This window comes from Leptodactylus fuscus, chromosome 1 (assembly GCF_031893055.1).
Source record: "Leptodactylus fuscus isolate aLepFus1 chromosome 1, aLepFus1.hap2, whole genome shotgun sequence".
NCBI classification, from domain to species: Eukaryota; Metazoa; Chordata; class Amphibia; order Anura; family Leptodactylidae; genus Leptodactylus; species Leptodactylus fuscus.
The window spans coordinates 51,615,261-51,638,285 of record NC_134265.1 but is presented as its reverse complement, the minus strand read 5'-3'; the positions used below and the strand labels follow the sequence as shown (position 1 = coordinate 51,638,285).

The 23,025-nt window shown below is 43.4% G+C and overlaps 1 protein-coding gene across 1 annotated transcript in view; it reads right to left on the bottom strand.

Annotated features, from left to right (window-relative positions):
- Window positions 1-9,772: 9,772 nt before the first annotated feature.
- The window catches only part of WDR41 (WD repeat domain 41), a 33,132-nt gene continuing 19,879 nt past the window's right edge, over window positions 9,773-23,025 (bottom strand). Inside the window, exons 8-13 of the mRNA XM_075270171.1 lie at window positions 21,967-22,077; window positions 16,985-17,169; window positions 15,088-15,209; window positions 13,707-13,795; window positions 13,136-13,269; window positions 9,773-12,703 (exon numbers count right to left, since the gene is read on the bottom strand). Of these exons, the coding sequence (XP_075126272.1) occupies window positions 12,530-12,703; window positions 13,136-13,269; window positions 13,707-13,795; window positions 15,088-15,209; window positions 16,985-17,169; window positions 21,967-22,077 (815 nt within the window). The 3' untranslated portion in view covers window positions 9,773-12,529. The remainder of the gene's footprint in view (window positions 12,704-13,135; window positions 13,270-13,706; window positions 13,796-15,087; window positions 15,210-16,984; window positions 17,170-21,966; window positions 22,078-23,025) is intronic.

Below are 23,025 nucleotides of genomic sequence, written 5' to 3'. Positions count from 1 at the left end.
TGTAGTAATACATAGAGCAGTATTCACATCTAGTAACACAATACACAGCATAGAGGAGCAGGTAATAGACTATAATCATTCCTGTGAACTGTACTCCATACTTGTAAGGTAAGTGGTTGGTGATAATATCATATATTGGCCAATGATGGCACAATATGGGCAGCAGGTGATGGTATCCAGGATTCCATGATGTGGTCATGATGTATGATGCATCTAGTGTTCCAATCCTGTGTTAGAAGTCACTTGCCACGGAGAAGCCCTCTCTAAAGCAGGATTTTATCCAAACCTCTGGATTGTTTACTTGATTTGCATTGATTAAAACTTAATATAGTGTCCTTAAGGTCGCACATAGTTGTCGCCAGACCAGACACAATATGCCAAGACGGCATAGCTCTCGCCGCCGATCTGGCAGAACCGCTCAACCTGCTGAGCAAACGCAGAACTCAACAATTGCTCACCGCACCAGGAGTCGGGTATCTGGACAAAGGAGACGCATGACTCCAGAACATCAGGATAGAAGTGGAGGAAGAAGTCATACATACCGTAGTCGCTCCCCTATAAGAACACGGCAGAGGAGCAATCCAACCGTAGCTGAAACTCCTCCTAGGAGTGAATGTGGACCCTCCATTAATTTGATCCCATCTACCTCTCATCAGGACATTGAGGAGACGGCATCATGTGCCATTTGTCTGGAAAACTGTTCCCAAGATCAACAGACACAACAATTGGACTGCTCCCATATGTTCCACATAGAGTGTATAACAAGATGGATCCAACAGAGTCCAACCTGTCCAGTCTGCAGAGGTAGGATTGAGCACTTCGTTCCACCTCAGACAGAAGGTGAAGAGATCACCGACAACAGCATTCCTTCTATTGTCAACCATGAAGAAATCGTAGTGGAAATCAGAGTAGAATCTGGACAGATCCGGTTCATCATCCTCTGACAGTGCCAGACCGCCCACCCGTCGGTGCGTCTCCACGACTATATTCGTGGGGCTATACTACCCCATATAGTTAGTACCCCTCTATCTCTTATCTATCTGCTCCTCTATCTCTTATCTATCTCCTATTTATGTTTAAAAAAAGAAAAAAAAGAACACCTGCTATTCTCTGTATCCGTCTAACACCCTATGTATCTTAAAAAAAAAAAAAATTACCCACCTCTGTGTATATTTAGTACCCCTCTATCTCTTATCTATCTGCTTATCTATCTCTCTATCTATTTCTTATCTATCTGCTTACCTATCTATCTCCTATTTATCTTTAAAAAAGAAAAAAAAACAAAAAACACCTGCCAGTCTCTGTATCTGTCTACCTACCTACTGTATGTATCTAAAAAAAAAAAAAAAGATAAAAAAAAATACCCACCTCTCTGCATATATATAGTACCCCTCTATCTCCTACTATGTATATATATACATTTGATAATAAAATTGTAAAATTTGAATATATTACATTTTCTGTCCATGAGTCTTTATTCCCTTTTATTTTCTCTGATATGACAATGTGTGACTATTTGTAAATCTTCTAAAAGGGACAGACACAATATAATTTAGGTAACAGGTGAAGGCAGTGACATAAGTAATGCAGTAGCAGCTGTAGCAGGGCCGATCTGGCCCACCAGTAAACCAGTGAATCCCCTGGTGGGCCCCGAGCCTGACTATTAGTCCTCATTTTGCCAATACAAATGTATTGATCAGGGGCCCTATTGGGATGTTCGTATAGTTTCATTTAGCAATTCACTGATATGAATAAAAGTCACTGACATGCCGGTGTATAATAGCACGTATAGCAGGCATGTCAAACATGCCGCACGCGGCCCTTTACAGGCATATCTGCGGCCTGCACAAAAGTCTCAAACTTTGTCTCTAAGAGACAAAGTTTGAGACTTTTGTGCGGGCCGCAGAGGTGCAATACTCTCGCTGCTACACGCTGCTGTGTAGACGTGTTGTGACGTGACGTGATGACGTTACATCACGTCTAAATCTTGAGGTGGAAGCCGCGCGGGTTGAGCCGCTCGGTTTCCGCCCCCGGTAGCACCCTCCTATGTCGGCTCATTCATTTGAGCCGACAGCAGAGGGGAAAGCCGCGACCGCGATGGTCGCGGCAGGCGGGAGAGAGAGAGAGTGCAGCGGGGGAGCGAGGACTCAGAGTCATAGTTACATAGTTACATAGTAGATGAGGTTGGATAAAGACATGAGTCCATCAAGTCCAACCTATAACCCTACAATCCCCTACAGTGTTGATCCAGGGGAAGGCAAAAAACCCCATGAGGCTCATGCCAATTGCCCTATTTCAGGGGAAAAAATTCCTTCCCGACTCCAAATATGGCAGTCAGTATAAAACCCTGGATCATCGTGTCCTTAAAATCTAGAGACCATAACCCATTATATTTTTCTCTTCAAGAAAGGCATCGAGGCCCACTTTGAACTTGTTTAATGAATCTGCCATCACCACTTCCTGGGGCAGAGAGTTCCAGAGCCTCGTTGTTCTTACTGTGAAGAATCCCCTTCTATGTTTCTGGTGACACTTTCTCTCCTCCAGACGTAGAGGATGTCCCCTTGTCACTGTCACTGGCCTAGGAGTAAAAATATCCTTAGAAAGTTCTTTGTATTGTCCCTTCATGTATTTGTACATTGTTATTAGATCTCCCCGTAGACGTCTTTTCTCTAAACTGAATAACCCCAAGTTTGTTAATCTATCGTTGTACTCCAGTCCACCCATTCCCCTAATCATTTTGGTTGCCCGTCTTTGCACTTTTTCAAGTTCACTTATGTCTTTCTTGTATATCGGGGCCCAAAATTGCGCACAATATTCTAAGTGTAGCCGTACCAGTGATTTGTATAGAGGCATAACTATGTCCTTGTCATGTGAATCTAGACCTCTTTTGATGCATCCCATAACTTTATTTGCCTTGGCAGCAGCTGCCTGGCACTGGTCATTAAAGGTAAGCTTGCTGTCCACCAAAATCCCTAAGTCTTTTTCATTGACAGTCTTACCCAGTAATTTACTATTTAGTACATAGTCATACATTTTATTACGTCGCCCAAAGTGCATTACTTTACATTTGTCAACATTAAACTTCATTTGCCAAGTCTCTGCCCATGCTTCCAGTTTCCTTAGATCCCCTTGTAATAGTCTACTATCCTCCTCATTATTGATTACCCTACAAAGTTTAGTATCATCTGCAAATATAGACACCCTGCTTTGTAAACCCTCTAACAGGTCATTAATAAAGATATTAAACAAGAGAGGACCTAATACTGACCCTTGTGGCACCCCACTGGTGACTGTGGCCCAGTCTGAATATTTACCATTAACAAGTACCCTCTGTTTCCTATCAGTGAGCCAGTTGCTAACCCAAATGCATATGTTTTCCCCCAGTCCCAACATTCTCATTTTGCATCCCAACCGTTTATGTGGAACAGTATCAAAAGCCTTTGAAAAGTCCAGGTACACCACGTCTACTGCATTACCCATGTCCAGATACACAACGTCTACTGCATTACCCATGTCCAGTCTTGAACTTACCTCCTCATAGAAGCTGATCAGATTAGTCTGACAGGACCGATTCCTCATAAACCCATGCTGATTTGGTGATATAAGATTATTTACATTGAGATACTCCAGGATAGCATCTCTTAGAAAGCCCTCAAATATCTTTCCCACCACAGAAGTTAAACTTACTGGCCTATAGTTTCCAGGTTCCCTTTTACACCCCTTTTTGAAAATTGGCACCACATTTGCTATTCGCCAATCCTGTGGAACAGACCCAGTCATTACTGAATCCTTAAATATTAGATACAAGGGTCTATCTATGACCATGCTTAATTCCCTCAGAACTCGGGGGTGTATACCATCTGGACCGGGCGATTTCTCTATTTTAGTGTTTTGCAGGCGGCGCTGCACTTCTTCCTGGGTTAAGCAGGTGACATTTAATTGAGAGTTTACATTACCCCTAATCATGTTGTTGGCCAATGGATTTTCTTGTGTAAACACTGTAGAGAAGAAGGCATTTAATACTTGTGCTTTTTCCTCATCCTCCTCCACCATTACACTCAGATTATTTTTGAGAGTGCCCACATTGTCAGTTTTTATTCTCTTATTATTTATGTAATTGAAGAATAATTTTGGATTACTTTTACTTTCCTTGGCAATTTTTCTCTCAGCCTCAATCTTCGCCTCCTTTATTTGTTTTTTGCACAATTTATTTTTCTCCTTATAGTTTTTTAATGCTGTGTCGCTACTTTCTTGTTTTAGTACTTTAAATGCTTCCTTTTTATCCCTCATTGCATTCTGTACTATTTTAGTTAGCCATATTGGTTTTCTATGATTTCTAGCCCGCTTATTCCCATAGGGTATGTGTTTTCTAGTGCTCTTATTTAGTATATTTTTGAAGATATCCCATTTAGTTTGTGTTCCCGTCACGTTGAGGACATTGTCCCAGTTTATGCTGCTAGGCTCCTCTCTCAGCTGGTTAAAATTTGCCTTCCTGAAGTTTAGTGTTTTTGTACCCCCTCTAATGAACGTCTTCTTAATGTGTACAAGAAAACTTATTATGTTATGGTCACTATTACCCAGTTGTCCCCCAACCTCCACTTTTGATAATGTGTCAGGTTCATTTGTTAAAATTAGGTCTAAAAGTGCCTCGCCTCTTGTTGGGTCCTGCACTAGTTGCGATAGGTAATTGTCTTTTATTACTGACAAGAACCTGTTCCCTTTGTTGGATCTGCAGGTTTCTGCCTCCCAGTTGATATCAGGGTAGTTAAAATCCCCCATAATAATGACTTTATTATGCTTTGCGGCCTCATCTATTTGTTTTATTAGTATATTTTCAGCTTCTTCCATTATATTTGGAGATTTATAACAAACCCCTATCAGTATTTTATTTTTTGTTCCTCCCGTAATCTCCACCCATAAGGACTCCACATAATCATTTTCCTCCCAGATGTCCTCACGCAGGACTGGCTTAAGGCCGGTTTTTACGTATAAGCAAACCCCTCCCCCTTTCTTATTTGTACGCTCCTTTCTAAACATACTGTACCCTTGTATATTTATAGCCCAGTCATAGCTAGAGTCCAGCCATGTCTCACTTACCCCCACCATGTCATAATTGTCTTCCAACATCATCACTTCTAGTTCCTCCATCTTGTTAGTAAGACTTCGGGCATTTGTATACATACATTTCATAGATTTATCTTCCCTACTCTTCCACTGCCTACTGACTGCTCTAACCCGACCCCCTGCTCCACCCCCAGTTACAGTATCTAGCCCTCTTTCCATTTCTACACTATCTTGCCCTCTACATCTGTTACCCTCCCCCCCAGTACCTAGTTTAAACACTCCTCCAACCGTCTAGCCATCTTCTCTCCCAGCACAGCTGCACCCTCCCCATTGAGATGCAGCCCATCCCTAGCATAGAACCTGTAGCCCACAGCAAAGTCGGCCCAGTTCTCCAGGTACCCAAACCCCTCCTTCCTACACCAACTCTTGAGCCACTTGTTTACCTCCCTAATCTCCCGCTGCCTTTCCTGTGTGGCTCGTGGAACAGGCAGTATTTCTGAGAATACTACCCTGGAGGTCCTTGCCTTCAACTTGCTCCCTAAATCCCTGAAATAATTTTTAAGGACCTTCCACCTACCGCTAACTTTGTCATTTGTGCCAACGTGCACCATGACCGCTGGATCCACACCAGCCCCACCCAGTAATCTGTCAACCCGATCCGCGATATGTCGAACTTGAGCGCCAGGAAGGCAACACACCGTGCGACGATCCCGGTCTTTGTGACAGATTGCCCTATCTGTTCCCCTAATAATTGAATCTCCCACTACCAGCACCTGTCTAGTCTTCTCTGCGCTCCTATCCCCCTTCTTACTGGAGCAGACATTCCCCTGGCTTTCAGAGGAAGTATCGTGCTGCAGCAATGTTACCCCTGTACTAACATCCCCCTCATCTGCCAATTTAGCAAACTTGTTGGGGTGTGCCAGTTCAGGACTAACCTCCCTGGCACTCTTCCCTCTACCCCGCTGGTTTCTAACTGTCACCCAGCTAGCTGCCTCAAGTTCCTGCACCTCCATGCTACCATCCCCCTCTGCACTTGCCCCAATGAGATGTTGCTCTGTGAGCATCAAACTCCTTTCCAAGTTACCAATGGATCGCAGTGTTTCAATTCGCCCATTTAGATCCATGATCTGGGCTTCCAAATGTGCAATGTGATTGCATCTTTCACAACAGTATGGCCCCTCAAGCGGCTGCTCAAGCAGAGCATACATGTTGCAAGATACACACTGGACAGCATTGGTAAGTATGGAGCTCATCTTACCTGATGGGGAATATTACAGCAAATCAAATAAAAAAAATAAGAGTCGTCAGAGAAGGTAAGTTTAATGTGTGTACGCATAGAGGTGTAACGTGAAACTGAGGGCAGATGAAGGAGGGGACGGCGTGACACTGGGGGCAGAGATGGAGGGACATGAATCTGGGGGCAGAGATGGAGGGACATGAATCTGGGGGCAGAGATGGAGGGACATGAATCTGGGGGCACAGATGGAGAGGATGGCAAGACACTGGGGGCAGAGATGGAGAGGACATGAATCTGGGGGCAGAGATGGAGAGGACATGAATCTGGGGGCAGAGATGGAGAGGACGGCATGACACTGGGGGCAGAGATGGAGAGAACGGCAAGACACTGGGGGCAGAGATGGGGGGATATGAATCTGGGGGCAGAGATGAAGAGGACGGCAAGACACTGGGGGCAGAGATGGGGGATATGAATCTGGGGGCAGAGATGGAGAGGACGGCATGACACTGGGGGCAGATATGGAGAGAACGGCAAGACACTGGGGGCAGAGATGGGGGGACATGAATCTGGGGGCAGAGATGGGGGGGACATGAATCTGGGGCAGAGATGGGGGACATGAATCTGGGGACAGAGATGGGGGGGACATGAATCTGGGGGCAGAGATGGAGGGGACATGAATCTGGGGGAAGAGATGGGGGGGACATGAATCTGGGGGCAGAGATGGGGGGGACATGAATATGGGGGCAGAGATGGGGGGGACATAAATCTGGGGGCAGAGATGGAGGGGACATGAATCTGGGGGCAGAGATGGGGGGGACATGAATATGGGGGCAGAGATGGGGGGACATGAATCTGGGGGGCAGAGATGGGGGATATGAATCTGGGGGGCAGAGATGGAGGGGACATGAATCTGGGGGCAGATGAAGGGTGTATATGTAAACAGATAATTTTCTTTTATGAAACTAACAAAATCTTCTCAGAGAACAAGGCTGACTGATCACCACTTATAATCTAAAAAAGATTGAAAAAAATGATAGCAAATAAATGTTTAGTTTTTAATTGCTGTATTTTTGTTAAATATATGTTGCTGTTACATATTACTACTTCATATCTTATTCTTATTTTTATGGTAGAGTTGGAAGGGACCTCAAGGGCCATCGGGTCCAACCCCCTGCGAGTGCAGGTTTTCCTAAATCATCCCAGCTATATGTTTATCCAGATTCCGCTTGAAGATTTCCATTGATGGAGCGCCCACCACCTCCCGTGGCAGCCTATTCCACTCTCTCACTACCCTCACTGTCAGAAAGTTTTTCCTAATGTCTAATCTGTATCTCTTTCCCTTTAGTTTGATCCCATTGCTTCTTGTACTTCCTTGTGCTAATGAGAATAGGGGAGATCCCTCTGCACTGTGACTACCTTTCAGATATTTGTAGACTGCTATTAAATCTCCCCTCAGCCTTCTCTTCTGCAAACTAAACAATCCCAGTTCTTTTAGCCGCTCCTCATAGGACATGGTTTGCAGACCTTCCACCATTTTGGTTGCTCTTCTCTGGACTTGCTCCAATATATCGATGTCTTTCTTGAATTGAGGCACCCAGAACTGTACACAGTATTCCAGGTGTGGTCTGACCAGAGAAGAGTACAGCGGAATAATGACCTCTCTTGATCTAGATTCAATGCTTGTCTTAATACATCCCAGAATTTTATTAGCCTTTTTTGCAGCAGCACCGCACTGTTGGCTCATGTTGAATTTGTGATCTACTATTATGCCCAAGTCCTTTTCCCCTATGCTACACTTAGTTCTATTCCTCCCATACTATATATGTTTTTTACATTTCTGTTACCCAGATGTAGAACTTTGCATTTGTCCCTGTTAAATACCATTTTGTTGGCCTCAGCCCATTGTTCCAGTGTGTCTAAGTCCTTTTGAATACACTCTCTCTCCTCTCTAGTGTTGGCTATTCCTCCTATCTTCGTATCATCTGCAAATTTTATGAGTTCCCCAATAATTCCATCGTCCAGATCATTTATAAAGATATTAAAAAGTACTGGGCCCAGAACAGAGCCCTGCGGCACCCCGCTTTTGACTTTCTTCCAGTTCGATGTGTAGCCATTTAGTATTACTCATTGTGCCCGATCATTAAGCCAGTTGTGAATCCACCTAACTGATTTTTTGTCAAAGCCATACTTAATCATTTTTTCAATAAGAAGGTTATGTGATACTTTATCAAATGCCTTACTGAAGTCAAGATATACTATGTGTTACTCATGTGGCCCTCGGGGTACCCTGAGTTTGACATGCCTGACGTATAGCACTTAGGCCTCATATCCGCATTACAAAGGGACACTTCAGCAACCTATACCCTGCTCTGGGGGAAAAGATTGGCGCCTTTTACTTATGGAGAAATTCCTGGTTTGGCCGATAGGTTTAATCACCCTACTGTTAAAGGGTCGGACATTGACGTATGAGGTAGTAACCCTGAATAGGTGTTTAGGTTTTGCTTTTTCATGGAGGGGAGCTGCATTACAGACCTATTTACCCAGGGACATAAAACTCCATATACCAACTTATCAGTCTCCACAGCATTATTCCCACAGATATATCAGCACAGGAACACTCTGGGTCAACCTAAAGTAGCCATACTCACTAAGGCTAGGTTCACACTAGCATTTGGTCTCCATTCGGAGATTCCGTCCCCCATTCCACTACAGAAAGCCTTTTCATTCTGCATTTTTTCAGGCAGAAACCTAGCGGATCCCATTATAATCTATGTGGTTCACAGGTAATCGGTTTTTAAGCAGATTACGTTTCTGTTTTTTGGGTCTCTAAGCGACCTGAAAGAACAGAAACCTGAATGTTAGTGAGAACCTACCGTAATATCACTTTATGAGATAGGAGTAAACCTTTAAATCTCTCATAGGACTAGACATTGAGCCCTGGAGGCTTTAGGGAGTAGATGTGACTGTAGGCCTCAGATTTTAGAGGATATAAAAATGTTATAGAAATGCCCAAAACTCCCAAGAATGGAGGTATAGAATACATAGTACATGGTATTGTACTGAATACTGGGCTACAGATATTGATAACCTAATGTAAACATCAGATATGAGCTGTTCTCAGCTGATACACAGAGAATGGAGAAGGAAGCAGGCAGCTCTGCTCTCTGGGAAGTGGTGGAACTAAGTCACTGCAGCTTAGGTTTCATTGAAGTGAACTGATCTGCAATAACCTGTTCTGACCACTACAGAGAACAGCGCTGTCTGCTTCCTGCTCCATTCTCTGTGTATCAACTGCTGACAACAGCTGAATGATAGAAGTGCAGGGTGTCCAATCACCTCAGGCAGCAGGAGACGCAATTATTCTCAGCCATAAAATCCTGACACGAGAACCTCCCTTTAATATTAGTTGGACACAAACACTGAAACAGACAATAAGTAATGTAAAAAAAAGAGTTTATTAAATGTCACAAATTTCAGTCCAGTAAGCATAACATCTGAAACAAAGGAAAAAAAAAAAAAAAAAAAAAAACACAACGTAAAGTTGTCATAAACCATTGAGACACAAAAGACTAAAATTAATTTTACAGCACATGCATAAAGGAAACTCCGAGAAGTAATGGCACGGAGGAAGGGCTCCCGCTACTACAGACATGTAAACATTTCCCTCTTCATAACATATGGAAATACTGATAATATTACCAAGCTGGGGATCAAGTGTGCATGGTAGGGAACAAAGTATCGTAATATGAGAGATGCTGCTTGTACATCAATATTTCAGGAATAGCTCACTGCAAAGTATCGGGAAATAAGGAGGGGATGAGATGAAGTGGTAAGAGAGGGAGTAGAGAATGGGTTGTTCAGCACCTGGAAACTACAATCTGAGCCCTGCTAACCTTACCAATCCTCCACCGCTCCCTAGGCCAATACGGCCTGCTGGTCTCTTCATTCTGGCCTCCAGAAATGACAATTATTATGGATATATGACATGGCTGGGAACCAGTAAGGTAAACAGTCCAGTCATATTAATGTGACCAACGCCTACTTTTGACATCAACGTTAAATAACCAATTGCAGAAGGCACGTGTCATCAGACATCTGGGTGCACTCATCATTGTGGAAGGCACGATGGAACAACACAAGTATGCCTCTATCCTTGCGGACCATGTTCACCCCTACAAGCGAAATGTTTTTCCTCAGGATGATGGCATCTACCAGCAGGACAATGCGACGTGTCATAAAGCTCGCAGTGTACGTGCGTGGTTCGAGGAGCACCAGGATGAGTTTACCGTACTCCCTTGGCCAGAAAATTCCCCAAACTTGAACCCAATTGAGAATCTGTGGGACCACCTCGATCAGGTTGTTCACGCCATGGATGCTCAACCGCGTAACCTAGCGCAGCTGGCCACAGCACTGGAGTCGGCATGGCTCAACATCCCAGTGAACATCATCACAACATCCCCTCTCTTCCTGCACGTCTCACAGCGCCCTGCTCTGCCAAAGGTGGTTACTCTGGATTTTGACAGGTGGTCACATTAATGTGACTGGACTGTGTATTAGTCAGTTTGCAACATTTTTGGTACAAAAAAAAATTGTTTGGAAAACCCCTTTAAAGTTCTCATTTGTGACCACTAGGTGGCAGAGCATCAGAAGTTTAGGGACTTAGGCAAATCACAAGTATGGGATTAAAGGGGTTATGCAGATTTTTAAAACTGATGGTGTCATCCTAGGACAGGCAGTGGGTGAGCGCTGCAGCGTCCTTATTGTGGCAGTGCTTGGTATCGCAGTTGGGGCCAGTGAGATGAATATTTTCTGAGCTGCTGCATTTGGTTCTACAATGCATGGACAGCTAAGAAGAGGCAAAGCAGGCAGCTGAGTACCCTAAATCTCAGCCTTATAGGGTGTCCAATTGGCCACAATTAATTGGTTCTATTTTCTCAGATGACCACAGTGGGCTTTTTTATATTTTTCAATTCATTTTTAGGGTGCATTTATTATATGTTGCTAGGCTATGAATGTTGGGTCTATAATATATTGTATCCCTAATGCACTTAACCCATTTAAGCCCGACAATGAATTTTTGGGAATTGTAATAATGGAACTCTAGGCATAAATGGGTTAATGGCTTGTCTTCAGGTCAGGATCAAAAACATATGGAAGCCTGGGCAGTTCATTTTCCATTTATTCCATATCAGCTACCAATGTGGTCGCTATAATGACATTAAGCAAGCAAAAGCAAAATCTGAGAGGAAAAAATAAAATAGTTAAGAAAGCAACACAATCCTTCATTGGCAGTATTATCTTTGGATCTTAGGCTGACCCTATAGAAAAAAAATCACAACATAACGCACATATAACACATAGATAAAATACATGGGCATCTCCTTTTTAATCTTTCTGGTGCAGATTCTCCAATTACTTGTCCTCTATTTCTGTAAAATGGCCACTAGTCTCTCAGACGACTCTATGGACACTATATACACTCCCCTGCTATAGGATCCACCAACCTGCAGAGACACTGAGGCCTATGGGAAGCGTGGTAAGACACGAAATAGCCGTCGCCTTGTATCCCCTTATATCTTTTAGCTGCTCTATGGAATAAGTGATGGCGGATGGCGAGCAGCGCAGCTTTCTTCACTCTGGTAACATATAAAATTGGTTACTGCTACACAACACTGAAGCTTGGACATTAGGCAAGTGCTAATTGTGTATCCTGACTTATAGGGTATTGAAGGGTCTTGGGCTGGGGCCCTGCGTAGCATAAATTTCGCAATCTAGCCAAGGCGAAAATCGTGGCATTTTACACAATTTGCAAAGTGGATTCTGGCTAATCCCATCCTCACATTGCAGAAAAAAAATCCTCAGCAGACATGCAACGATTTAAAAAACCGTTCCGATTCTGTAAATTGCAGCCTATCAGTTATACCTACAGAAATGCTGGCGGTTTCCCTATAGGAATAATACAGACAGGTCTGAGAAGCTGGTAGTCATCATACCAAAATGAGGAAGGGTCTGGGAACTGGAGGAACTACACCAAAAAAAATGATAAAGGAGCGCACCAAATATTTTAACTGTGTGTTCTGCATTTACGTAAACATATTTTTATTGAGCACTGGAAGGGTTGCTTTAAGGATTTGCTTTTTTTCTTAAAAATAAATGAACTCTGAAAATAAAACCAATCTTGCTCTTTGTTCCAAATGAAGTAATGCAGCCCCTCTACCTATTCCCCTATTAATACATATTTTTGTGGACAGAGAACCGCGCCTGTAAATCTCCATCTTGTTCTAATTTCTGAAAAAGCATCAGACTGCGCAGTCTGGACTCGCGCTTTCCTTCCTTCCAAAGAATAATAAGGTGATCGGCAGAACATGTCACCAGGCCGTGATCCTGGAAATACAGAAACATCTGGAGAAAAGAAAGAGGTAGTGATGAAAAGCTGAACACGTCTGAACAGAGGAGGGAATTAATCTTATCTGAGGACAAAAATGTACATTCTACTGATTTTGAGAACTTGGTTGTGCTGGTCCCCAGAATACCTGATCGTACAGTGCGCACCGCTCCATTACTTTATATGGGGACCACAGGAAATAGCTGAATGCTTAGCCCCCATTCTAATGTAAGGAGTGGTGCACTCTGTATGACCAAGCACTCTGATCGGAACCGGGGTGCAAAACACAAGAGCGGCGGGGCTACCAGTGGTAAGACACCCACCGATCAGCAAATTATCCCTTATTCATTGCATAGGTGCTAACTAGTTCTTACTGGAATAAAGATTTTCTCACCAAGCCTGACATTACATATTGCAACGACCCTCCAAATGGCGACATCTGCCTTTACCTGTACAGACGAAGAATGCCCGATCAGATCACCGATCAGCTCCAGCGAGGCTATGATTCCAGTATCTGTTGTCTTCTTCACTGTATGGTTAGACATTTTGCCCGATTTCCCAAACCCCCACATGCTGAAAAAGCCTAAGACAAGGAGAACATTTAAAAAACATTCAGCATGTATGACATTTTAGACTAAAGGGGCAGATTTATGAAGTCTGCAATTTTCAATGTCAACTTTCATATCCAATGCACTGGTGGAAAGTATGAGGATGTGCAAGTCTCCTCTGCCAGGCTGTGTGACTACAATGATGTATGCACAAGCTTGTAGCTGGCATAGATTTAAAGGATTGTTTACACCAGTAACTTAGTGTAAATTAGTGTAAATCAGGAGGACAGAAAAGTGAAAATTAGCTAATTTTTGCATGAAATGCAGATTCGCACCAAAAATGTGTACAAGACATGGTAAATATCCCGTATGTGTCTATTACCTTTAGCATATTCATATATTTTTTTCTACAGTTTTCCTTAGGATAAATTCCGAACACAGATAAAAGATCCATATACAGTATACAATTTACCTGCAGGAACAGACTCAGCCTGAAATTGTGGTTTTGACCTTAATTCCCAAATGCGAACGCTGCCATCTTCAGAGCAAGACACCAGCTGCCTGGAAGATAGAAAGGTCCAAAATATGTGCAATAATTCCAGTGAGGTCACTGATAAAACTGAATGGTAATGATAATGATAACAATAATATATTTTATTTATATAGCGCCAATATATTCCGCAGCGCTGTACAATTTGCAGGGTTCAAATACAGACAGATACATAACAAAGAAAATCACTTCACACAATGGGACTGAGGTCCCTGCTCGCAAGAGCTTACAGTCTATGAGGTAGGGGGGTGATACAAGAGGTAGCAGGGGCGGCATTGCTTATACAGTGGCCAGACAATTTTGTAATAGAGGTTACTGTCATTACACAAACATAAAACTGTATGAGCCGTCACCAGTCCTGTCCAGATGAAGCCTGCACATATAAAGTTAGCCTGAAATGGCATCATATCATGTGGGGTAATGTGGGAGCGGGGACAGAGAAGGGTTCATTTTAGGGATTCTAATTACGGTACAGAAGGGTTTACATTAGGAATTGTGATAGGCCTGTCTGAAAAGATGTTAGTGAATATGCACAACAAACTCTTTACATACTTGGTCATTGTGCTATACTACAAAGAGATTAAGTTAACCCTAATACAGTAACTGAAATAGGCAAAATTGACTTTAATGTGGTTTTCCAGGTCTTTGATACTAGTGGACTATGCTTAAAGGGGCTCTCCAGGAGCATAAAGTAACCAGACAGCAAGAAGGCAAACCTTTCATATCACACAACAATAAGATAGCCCTATCATAGGACACAACAATGAGGTAGCCCTATCATAGGATACAACAATGAGGTAGCCCTATCATAGGACACAACAATGAGGTAGCCCTATCATAGGACACAACAATGAGGTAGCCCTATCATAGGATACAACAATGAGGTAGCCCTATCATAGGACACAACAATGAGGTAGCCCTATCATAGGATACAACAATGAGGTAGCCCTATCATAGGACACAACAATGAGGTAGCCCTATCATAGGACACAACAATGAGGTAGCCCTATCATAGGATACAACAATGAGGTAGCCCTATCATAGGACACAACAATGAGGTAGCCCTATCATAGGACACAACAATGAGGTAGCCCTATCATAGGACACAACAATGAGGTAGCCCTATCATAGGATACAACAATGAGGTAGCCCTATCATAGGACACAACAATGAGGTAGCCCTATCATAGGACACAACAATGAGGTAGCCCTATCATAGGACACAACAATGAGGTAGCCCTATCATAGGACACAACAATGAGGTAGCCCTATCATATCACATAACTATTACTAAACTATGTTACCTGTTAGGGAGAGTTGCCATGTGCTGAATATCAGAGTCATGGGCATTCTTCTGGTATGCAATGGCTCGCTTAGTCTGCAGATTGTACACAAAAATACTTCTGCACACAGCCAGAAAGACACACTGAAAAGAGAATAATAATAATAATAATAATAATAATAATACATAAATACACATCTTGAAAGATGGGTTTACTGCATATTTTAGTTTTGTGCTATCCATAATGTACCAACTTAGCGATCGGCCCGGCTGCCTATTTGTGCACCAATAAATATTACCATAGCAAGAGTTATTATAATGGAAAAGAAATGTTCCTCCATGTAGAAAAATAACACTATGCTAATCCCAATAAGGCTAGGTTCACATCTGACTCGGAGTCTCCATTTCAGTGTCTGTCTAAAACTGTCAGATGAAAAAATCCTGCAATCTTAACTTTTTGGCCAGACAATTCCAGTTAGGCCCAGTTCACATCTGTGTTCCGGTTTCCGTTCAGGGAGTCCGCCTGGGGACACCCCAAACAGAAACCTAATCTGCATACAAAAGCGGTTACCCAAGGAAACCTGTGGACCCCATAGACTGTAATGGGGTCCGTGTGGTTTCCATTCGGTTTCTGCATGAAAAATGCAGAAGGAAAAGTGCTGCTTGCAGGTCTTTTCTATCCACATATTTCATGTGGACAGGAGAACGCAGATGTGAACCAGGCTCTACAAGAACATTCGAAGAACATCTAACATACACCACTATAGTTAATGAGGTCCTTTGGGCACAACCGGTGTTCGGTAAGATACATAACAGGTTGGTAGGAGTCTGACTGCTGGACCCCCAGCAATCCTTAGAACGATGGCGTCTTACCCCCATTGAGAATTCAGCCTGACCACAGCCAGCTGAATGTAGGTATATCCCTAGTCTGCTATATACAGCACTCCCACTGAAGTGAATGGGAGTGCAGATGCGTTCTGTCAAGGAACATTCAGCCTCGGTGCAGTAAAACACCCCCGTCCTGAACAGTCTGACCCGTACCAATCAGGTATTCAGCCTCTATCCTATGGATGGAGTATAAATATATTATGTGGCATAGCCCCTTTAAACAAACTCGTCTTTTTTTTGTAATTTTTCCCAAAACAGCAATGATTTGTACACCGCGGTACATTGCCAGGGTCAGTGTTTTTTATATAGAGGATGAGATTAATAGCATGTTTTCGATTTTTTGCAGAAGACACAAGCTATAAATTACAGTGCAGTCTATGGAGGATGTGCATAGCTTACAAGCCAACTTGAACAAGCTTAGTGTTTGGGCATCCACTTAGCAAAAGAGAGTAAAAGTAAGCCACATGCAACATATATGCTAGGAGGGATAAAGCTGTGGCAGAGTCACTCATGGAAAATAACCTGGGTATACTTGTAGGTCATAGACTATATAACAGTATGCAATATGAGCTGTCATGTGAATAAATATATGGACCTGCAGGACTGGGATGTAATATTATCACTTTATAGTATTGTTACAGCCTCATCTGGAATATGCAGCTCAATTCTGGGGATCAAAACTGGAAAAGGTACAAAGGAAGGCCACAAAACTGAGGACTGTGAACCTGTAGACTAGTCTGCCTCAGGGGCTTAGATATTACTGCATAGAATCCTGTTGTCCTCACCCTGTCCCCTCGTCCTTGCCCTTTCCTATCCCTTGGTTGAACTTGACGGACCTAGGCGTTCAGCTGCACAGTGTAACCATGCCATGAGTTGGATTACCAAATTCACATGCTCTATTCAGTAACAGAATATGTTACCCTTGGCAAAGAAACTTGTGTCAAAATTCACAGGCGCATGTAGTTGATTTTTCTTTCTGCCCCAAGTGAACAAAGCCTAAAATAAAACATAACATTACTGTCCGTACGCACCTCTCCATCCGATGCCACATACTGGATTGACACCTCCTCCTGCAGTGGCATCAGTTTATTCTCTGGATGAACATCTTGAGGAGACGTAGCATAAGATAGATTCTTTTCGAAGGCTTGAACTGACCAGTCTAATGCGTCCCACACAATCAATTCCCCAGCATGGGAGCCGCTTACAAACGTTGACTCTAAACAGAGTGGGAAACACAAACATACACTGACATTACATAAGAAGTCGCCTCAGATTTACAAAGATAGGAAATCCTAGCATCTTTTCCCTTGGATTATATTTGTACCTGTCATTGATCGCTCCTTCCCTTGGTGGAGTTACCAGTCTGTATGGACACAGTGAAGTGGATTTCTGAAGACTGGTGTTTTCTATGCCAGTCTTCATATCCTCTGCACTTGCAGAGGGTGCACCTGCTTTATAAGGAGGAACACTCTGAAATGTTATGCCAGTAAACTGGTACCAAAATGAAGCCCTGCTACTGGGCTAAGCCTTGCCCCTCAGATGGTCTACAGCCAAAAATAAAGCAGATCTGCAGGAGATCAAAGGGGTTATGTCATGAAGCGAGAACAGGGTTCTTTTAATCCCTGCTGTGGATTGGGGCTGAATGTAGGCTTATCTGATGGTAGACACCGCTTCCATTTACGTCATTGTGAGCACCGGAGATAGTTGTAGTTCCATTATCTTTGGCACTCCCATTGACATGAACGTGAGTGTCATCCACCTGTCAGGCCTACATTCAGTCTGGTTGGAGTCAGGCCTGAATGTGCAGTAGGGGGACAGGACTTTCTATTCTGGAGATCAGTGGGGACCTATCCTATGAAGAGAGGAGAGATACTTCTCATGGCATAACCTCTTTAACTGTGTTATCTGCAAGATTTCCACAAGACTGTTTATGTCATGAACAGAATCACGCAAAAGGTGCTGAAGACTGCCAAACATCACTGCCAAGATCAATGGTTGCTTTTTTTTTTCCCTCTTCATTACAGAGATTTTAATGTAGGTGACCCCTAATGTTTGTGGTTGCCAGGGACGGGGCTAAATCCTGTGATATGGACAATCTATTTCATTTTTTTCTTTAAATAAATAAATACATACATATACATGGGTTATAGGTTGGACTTGATGGACTAATGTCTTTATCCAACCTCATCTACTACGTAACTATATATTTATTTAATTTTTCAGATTTGCTATGTAACTGAGGCTGATATACAGTGGAGTAACTAGGAATGGCGGGACCCTGTGGCAAACTTTTGCCACGGGCCCCCCCCCTTCTTGACCGACTGACCCCCGCCACATTCCTGCGCGCTCTATTATGCCCCATAGTGGCCCCTGCACACACCATTATGCCCCATAATGAACACCCATGAACAATTATTATACTCTGGGGAGTGTTCAAGCAGACTCCAACCTGAACACAGATGTGAACCGGGCCTAAGCATCACATTATAAAATACAATTCTAGTATGTATAATGGTAGACATGTATAGAAGCAAATACAGATAGATAGATGTATAGATAGATAGATAGATAGACATTAATATGCTGTATATACTTACACATACTATTCACACACACACATTCATATACAACTTATACACACACCCCTATCATACAGGACTTACACAGTATATAAGACACATAAGGTAAACACATACACATCTATACATATTTTATCCAAAAATATACTTACATTTGGCTGCATGGCTGGCTGCCCAGGACATGGAGGAAACTTCTGTGCAGCTTTGTCTGGCAGTGAAAACAGAAGCTAATCGCAGGGGATATCTCCTCTCACACTCCGATACTGAGGAGGGACGGCACAGAAAGCTGCTGTGTGCAGAAGTTTTTACAAGTAGCGATTGGCAGACCCTGCATCTAGCAGTGATTTCTCCCCTGCCGATCTTCTCCTTATGGTAGGGAAAGTATGGGGCTCCTGAGGGTGTGGGGGCCCTGGGCAAATGCCCAGTTTGCCCCCCTCCATCCTCCCCAATGCCGGCTCTGGGGCCCGTTACCGGCTGGAGTAACTCCAACCGGTAATAGCTTATTAAGGGGAAAAAAACCCACAGGGGTAGCGGCTGTCGCCGGGCCCCTAATGGGCCCCTAATATCCCGGGCCCGTGGCAGTCGCTACCTCTGCTACCTCGGTAGTTACGCCACTGCTGATATATTAACCCAAGTTACAAAGAGAATCCAGCCTCCTGGTATAGACTGCATAGCTTATCTGGATCCTCTATGACTGCCTGGCCGGTAATAAGCCACATCATGATGACTTCCATACTGTACACCCAGCACTCATTGAATGCTGTATACAACGATCATGAAGGCAGGGACTGCAATAAACCATAGCTGCCTTCTCTCTGGGATTTCTGGATGTTAAAAATGATCCCATGCAGATGCTTAACTCTGCATGACGTACAAAACGTACATCCTTGCAGGTACTTGCTGACCCTGTGATCATATATAGTCAACAGGCAGTCAGCAACTAGTTAAATAATTTAAGTAAATTATGAAAAAGAAAAAAAAAAATGTAATTTTCAAAAAACCTTATGCCTTTAACTAGATCTCATCCTTGTGATATAGATTTACGTGAAATGGACACTTTTGAGACTTTGGAAACGCTGGGCAAAACTTTACTATTAGTCACTAATCACAATAATATCCTGCCAAGGTTGCTCTGTATTACCTGAAAGATTTTACAACGTGACGTGACTGCTCTTGTACGTTAATGGCTTCTCCATTAAACTGATGTATTATTAGTGCATGAATGTTTGCATAATGTATTGATGTACTGAGCTTACACAGACAGCTGCTGATGAAGATGGTTCTGCACAAATATATTTGGGTTGAGCATAAAAATATTACAAATTACATATGTAGAATGGACTACATGTCAAAATGGACTCATCACCAGTGAACACGACAGCCCTGAGTTGTAGGATGAACCAATATGATCAGGTATATTAACCCCTTCCCACTGTAGCCATTTTTCAATTTTCGTTTTTCACTCCCCTACTACTAAAAGTCACCACTTCTTTTTAGTTTCCATTCACAAAGCCATATGAGCACTTAAAGGGATCCTATCAGTCAGACACAATTTTTTATAGGTACCACATCGGAATAGCCTTAAGAAAGGCTATTTGTCTCCTATCTTTCTTCGGTCCTCTCCGCGCCGCCGTTCGCTTACAATCCCGGTTCTTGTCGGTATGTAAATGAGCTCTCTTGCAGCACTGGGGGGGGGGGGGCAGCGCTCAGACAGCACTGGGGGCGTCCCCAATGCTGCAAGAGAACTCTCTCCAGCGCCGCCTCCTCTTCAGCCTCTTCTTCCAGCGGTGGCTTGTAACTTCTAAGGCCTCAGGCAGAGCAGACTGCGCATGCCCACAGGCCACAAGAAAATGGCCGCTTACAATACTATGCAAGAGGCCATTTTCTCGTGGCCTCAGGGCATGCGCAGTCTGCTCTGCCCAAGGCCCGAGGCCTTAGAAGTTACAAGCCACCGCCGGAAGAAGAGGCTGAAGATGACACTGCTGAAGAAGAGGAGGCGGCGCTGGAGAGAGTTCTCTTGCAGCATTGGGGACGCCCCCAGTGCTGTCTGAGTGCTGGGGCCCACCCCCAGTGCTGCGAGAGAGCTCATTTATATACAGACAAGAACTGGGATTGTAGGCGAACGGTGGCGCAGAGAAGACGATGAAAGGTAGGAGAAGAATAGCCTTTCTTAAGGCTATTCCGATGTACCTACAAAAAATTGTGTCTGACTGATAGGAGCCCTTTAATTTTTTAAGGACAAAATGTACTTTGCAATGTACCATGAGGATGAATTAGAGAAATGCTACGTTTGCACGACATTCTTGCAGGCTTCATTTTTATGGTGTTCACTGTGCAGCCAAAATGACACATCACGTGTACACTAAGGGCCAGTACAATTACACAGATTCCAAATTAATAAAAAAAAAATAATAATAAAATTTGGGGAATCACCATATTCTGACACATAACTTTTTTATATTTCCGTGTATGGCTCTGTATAAGATGTCTTTTTTTTTCGGAGCCAGATGTACTTTTTATTTATACCATTTTTGGGATGTCTGATGTTTTGATCACTTTTGCAGAATCTAGGGATATCTAATGTGATATGTGTTTTACACTGTTTATTTATTTTTATATGTGATCTAGGGAAAGGGGGTATTTTAAAGAGATTGTTCAGGCTAAAATTTTAGTTTTTAATTAAGCCGTAGGAGGTAAAAAAAAAACAAAAAAAAACATTCAACTGTCCCCAGTGCTGCAGTGTCCTCCCAGAGTGGCCCCATCCTGTTGCTTGGCTGTCTTCTTTTGTGGAAGTCCTCACCAGCTGTGATATCCCAAGTCATCGGCCTAAGGAAGAGACCTCAGGACGTCAGGGGTAGTGATGCCCCGTGCTCTTTGCTGAGACCGCTGATTGGTCTCTTGTGCTGGAAGAAATCAATCGTAGCACTGGTATGAATGAATGAATGAATGACAATGCTGGGAACCTTCAATAGGCTCCCGGCTGTCATACTATCAGATTGCCAGCCCCTTATCTTGCTCCTTTGGCAGGCAATCAACACCAAAATAATTACATAGTGGATGAGGTTGGATGAAGACATCAGTCCATCAAGTCCAACCTATAACCCTACAATGCACTACAGTCATGATCCAGGGGAAGGCAAAAACCCCATGAGACCCAAAATGGTGGTGCCTTTGCACTAGCGGCAAAATGGTGCATCAGTCAGCGCTGACTGTGAAATCAAGGGGGTTAATGCCAGATATCTGTTGAAGTCACCAATAATAGTACGGCGGATGTCAGGAAAGGGTTAAAAGGAAACTGGTATAAATAACTTCTCTGTTGTGGCTGATGCACTGACTACCATTACCGTAAATTGTGTCATCCTCCTTGCACTGCAATGGTCAAGTGCTCTCTCCCTAACACAAGTCAGAAGTGAAATATATTTCCACATTCTTACCATTTACGACTGCAAGCGTTCGAATAATATCCTGGTGAGTAGAAAGGCATTTTACATCAGAAATGTCCCACTTTTCAGACCCGGCAGCTCCACCATCAAGTTTAAAGATATCTATAAGAGCAAGACCAGCAGTTACACATAAGACATACACACAAAGATAAGAAAGAAGGCAAAGAAATTATAAACCTCAGTTTAAGGGGTTATACACTTTTTTTCCAAAGTGATGTCCCATCCATAAGATAGGACATTAGTTTTAGATGAGCAGGGCCCGACTGTTGGAACCTTCACAGATCAGCTGTTTTCCATGACCAGGCGAACTACATGTCCACTTGCCATAGTGATGTCCTATTCAAGTCTATAGGATAATGCTGCCATACTTAAAACTGCTGCTATCGAAAGTATGGTGAGTGATCACTGTAGTTCATACAGTCAGGGGGAATTAGCCAACCTGGGGGTCCCAACAGCTGGACCCCTGCCAAAATAAATTTTGGAGAAAGTGTTTAACCCTTTTTAAAGGGATCCTATCATTAAAACGTCATTTTTTCTCGCTAAAGCGTAGGAATAGCCTTAAGAAAGGCAATTCTTCTCCTACCTTTAGATGTCTTCTCCATGCTGTTGTTTGGTATAATTCCTGGTTTTCTTCAGTATGCAAATGAATTCTCTCGCAGCACTGGGGGCGTCCCCAATGCTGCGAGAGAATTCTCCAGTGACGCCTCCATCTTCTTCTGGAACGCCCTCTCCCTGGGTCTTCTTACGGCGCAGGGGGTCAAACATCTAGGCATGCGCAGTCAACTCTGCCATCGGCCTCGGGCAGAGCCAACCACACATTCGCGCGGCCATTTTCTTGTGGCCGCTTACCCCAGCTTACTGTGTAAGTGGCCACAAGATAACGGCCACTTACACTAGGCAGGCATGCGCAGTTGGCTCTGCCCGAGTCTTAGCAGTTTGAAGCCAGCGACAGAAGAAGACCCAGGGAGAGGCCGTTCCAGACGAAGATGGAGGCAGCGCTGGAGATTTCTCTCGCAGTATTGGGGACGCCCCCAGTACTGTTTGAGTCAG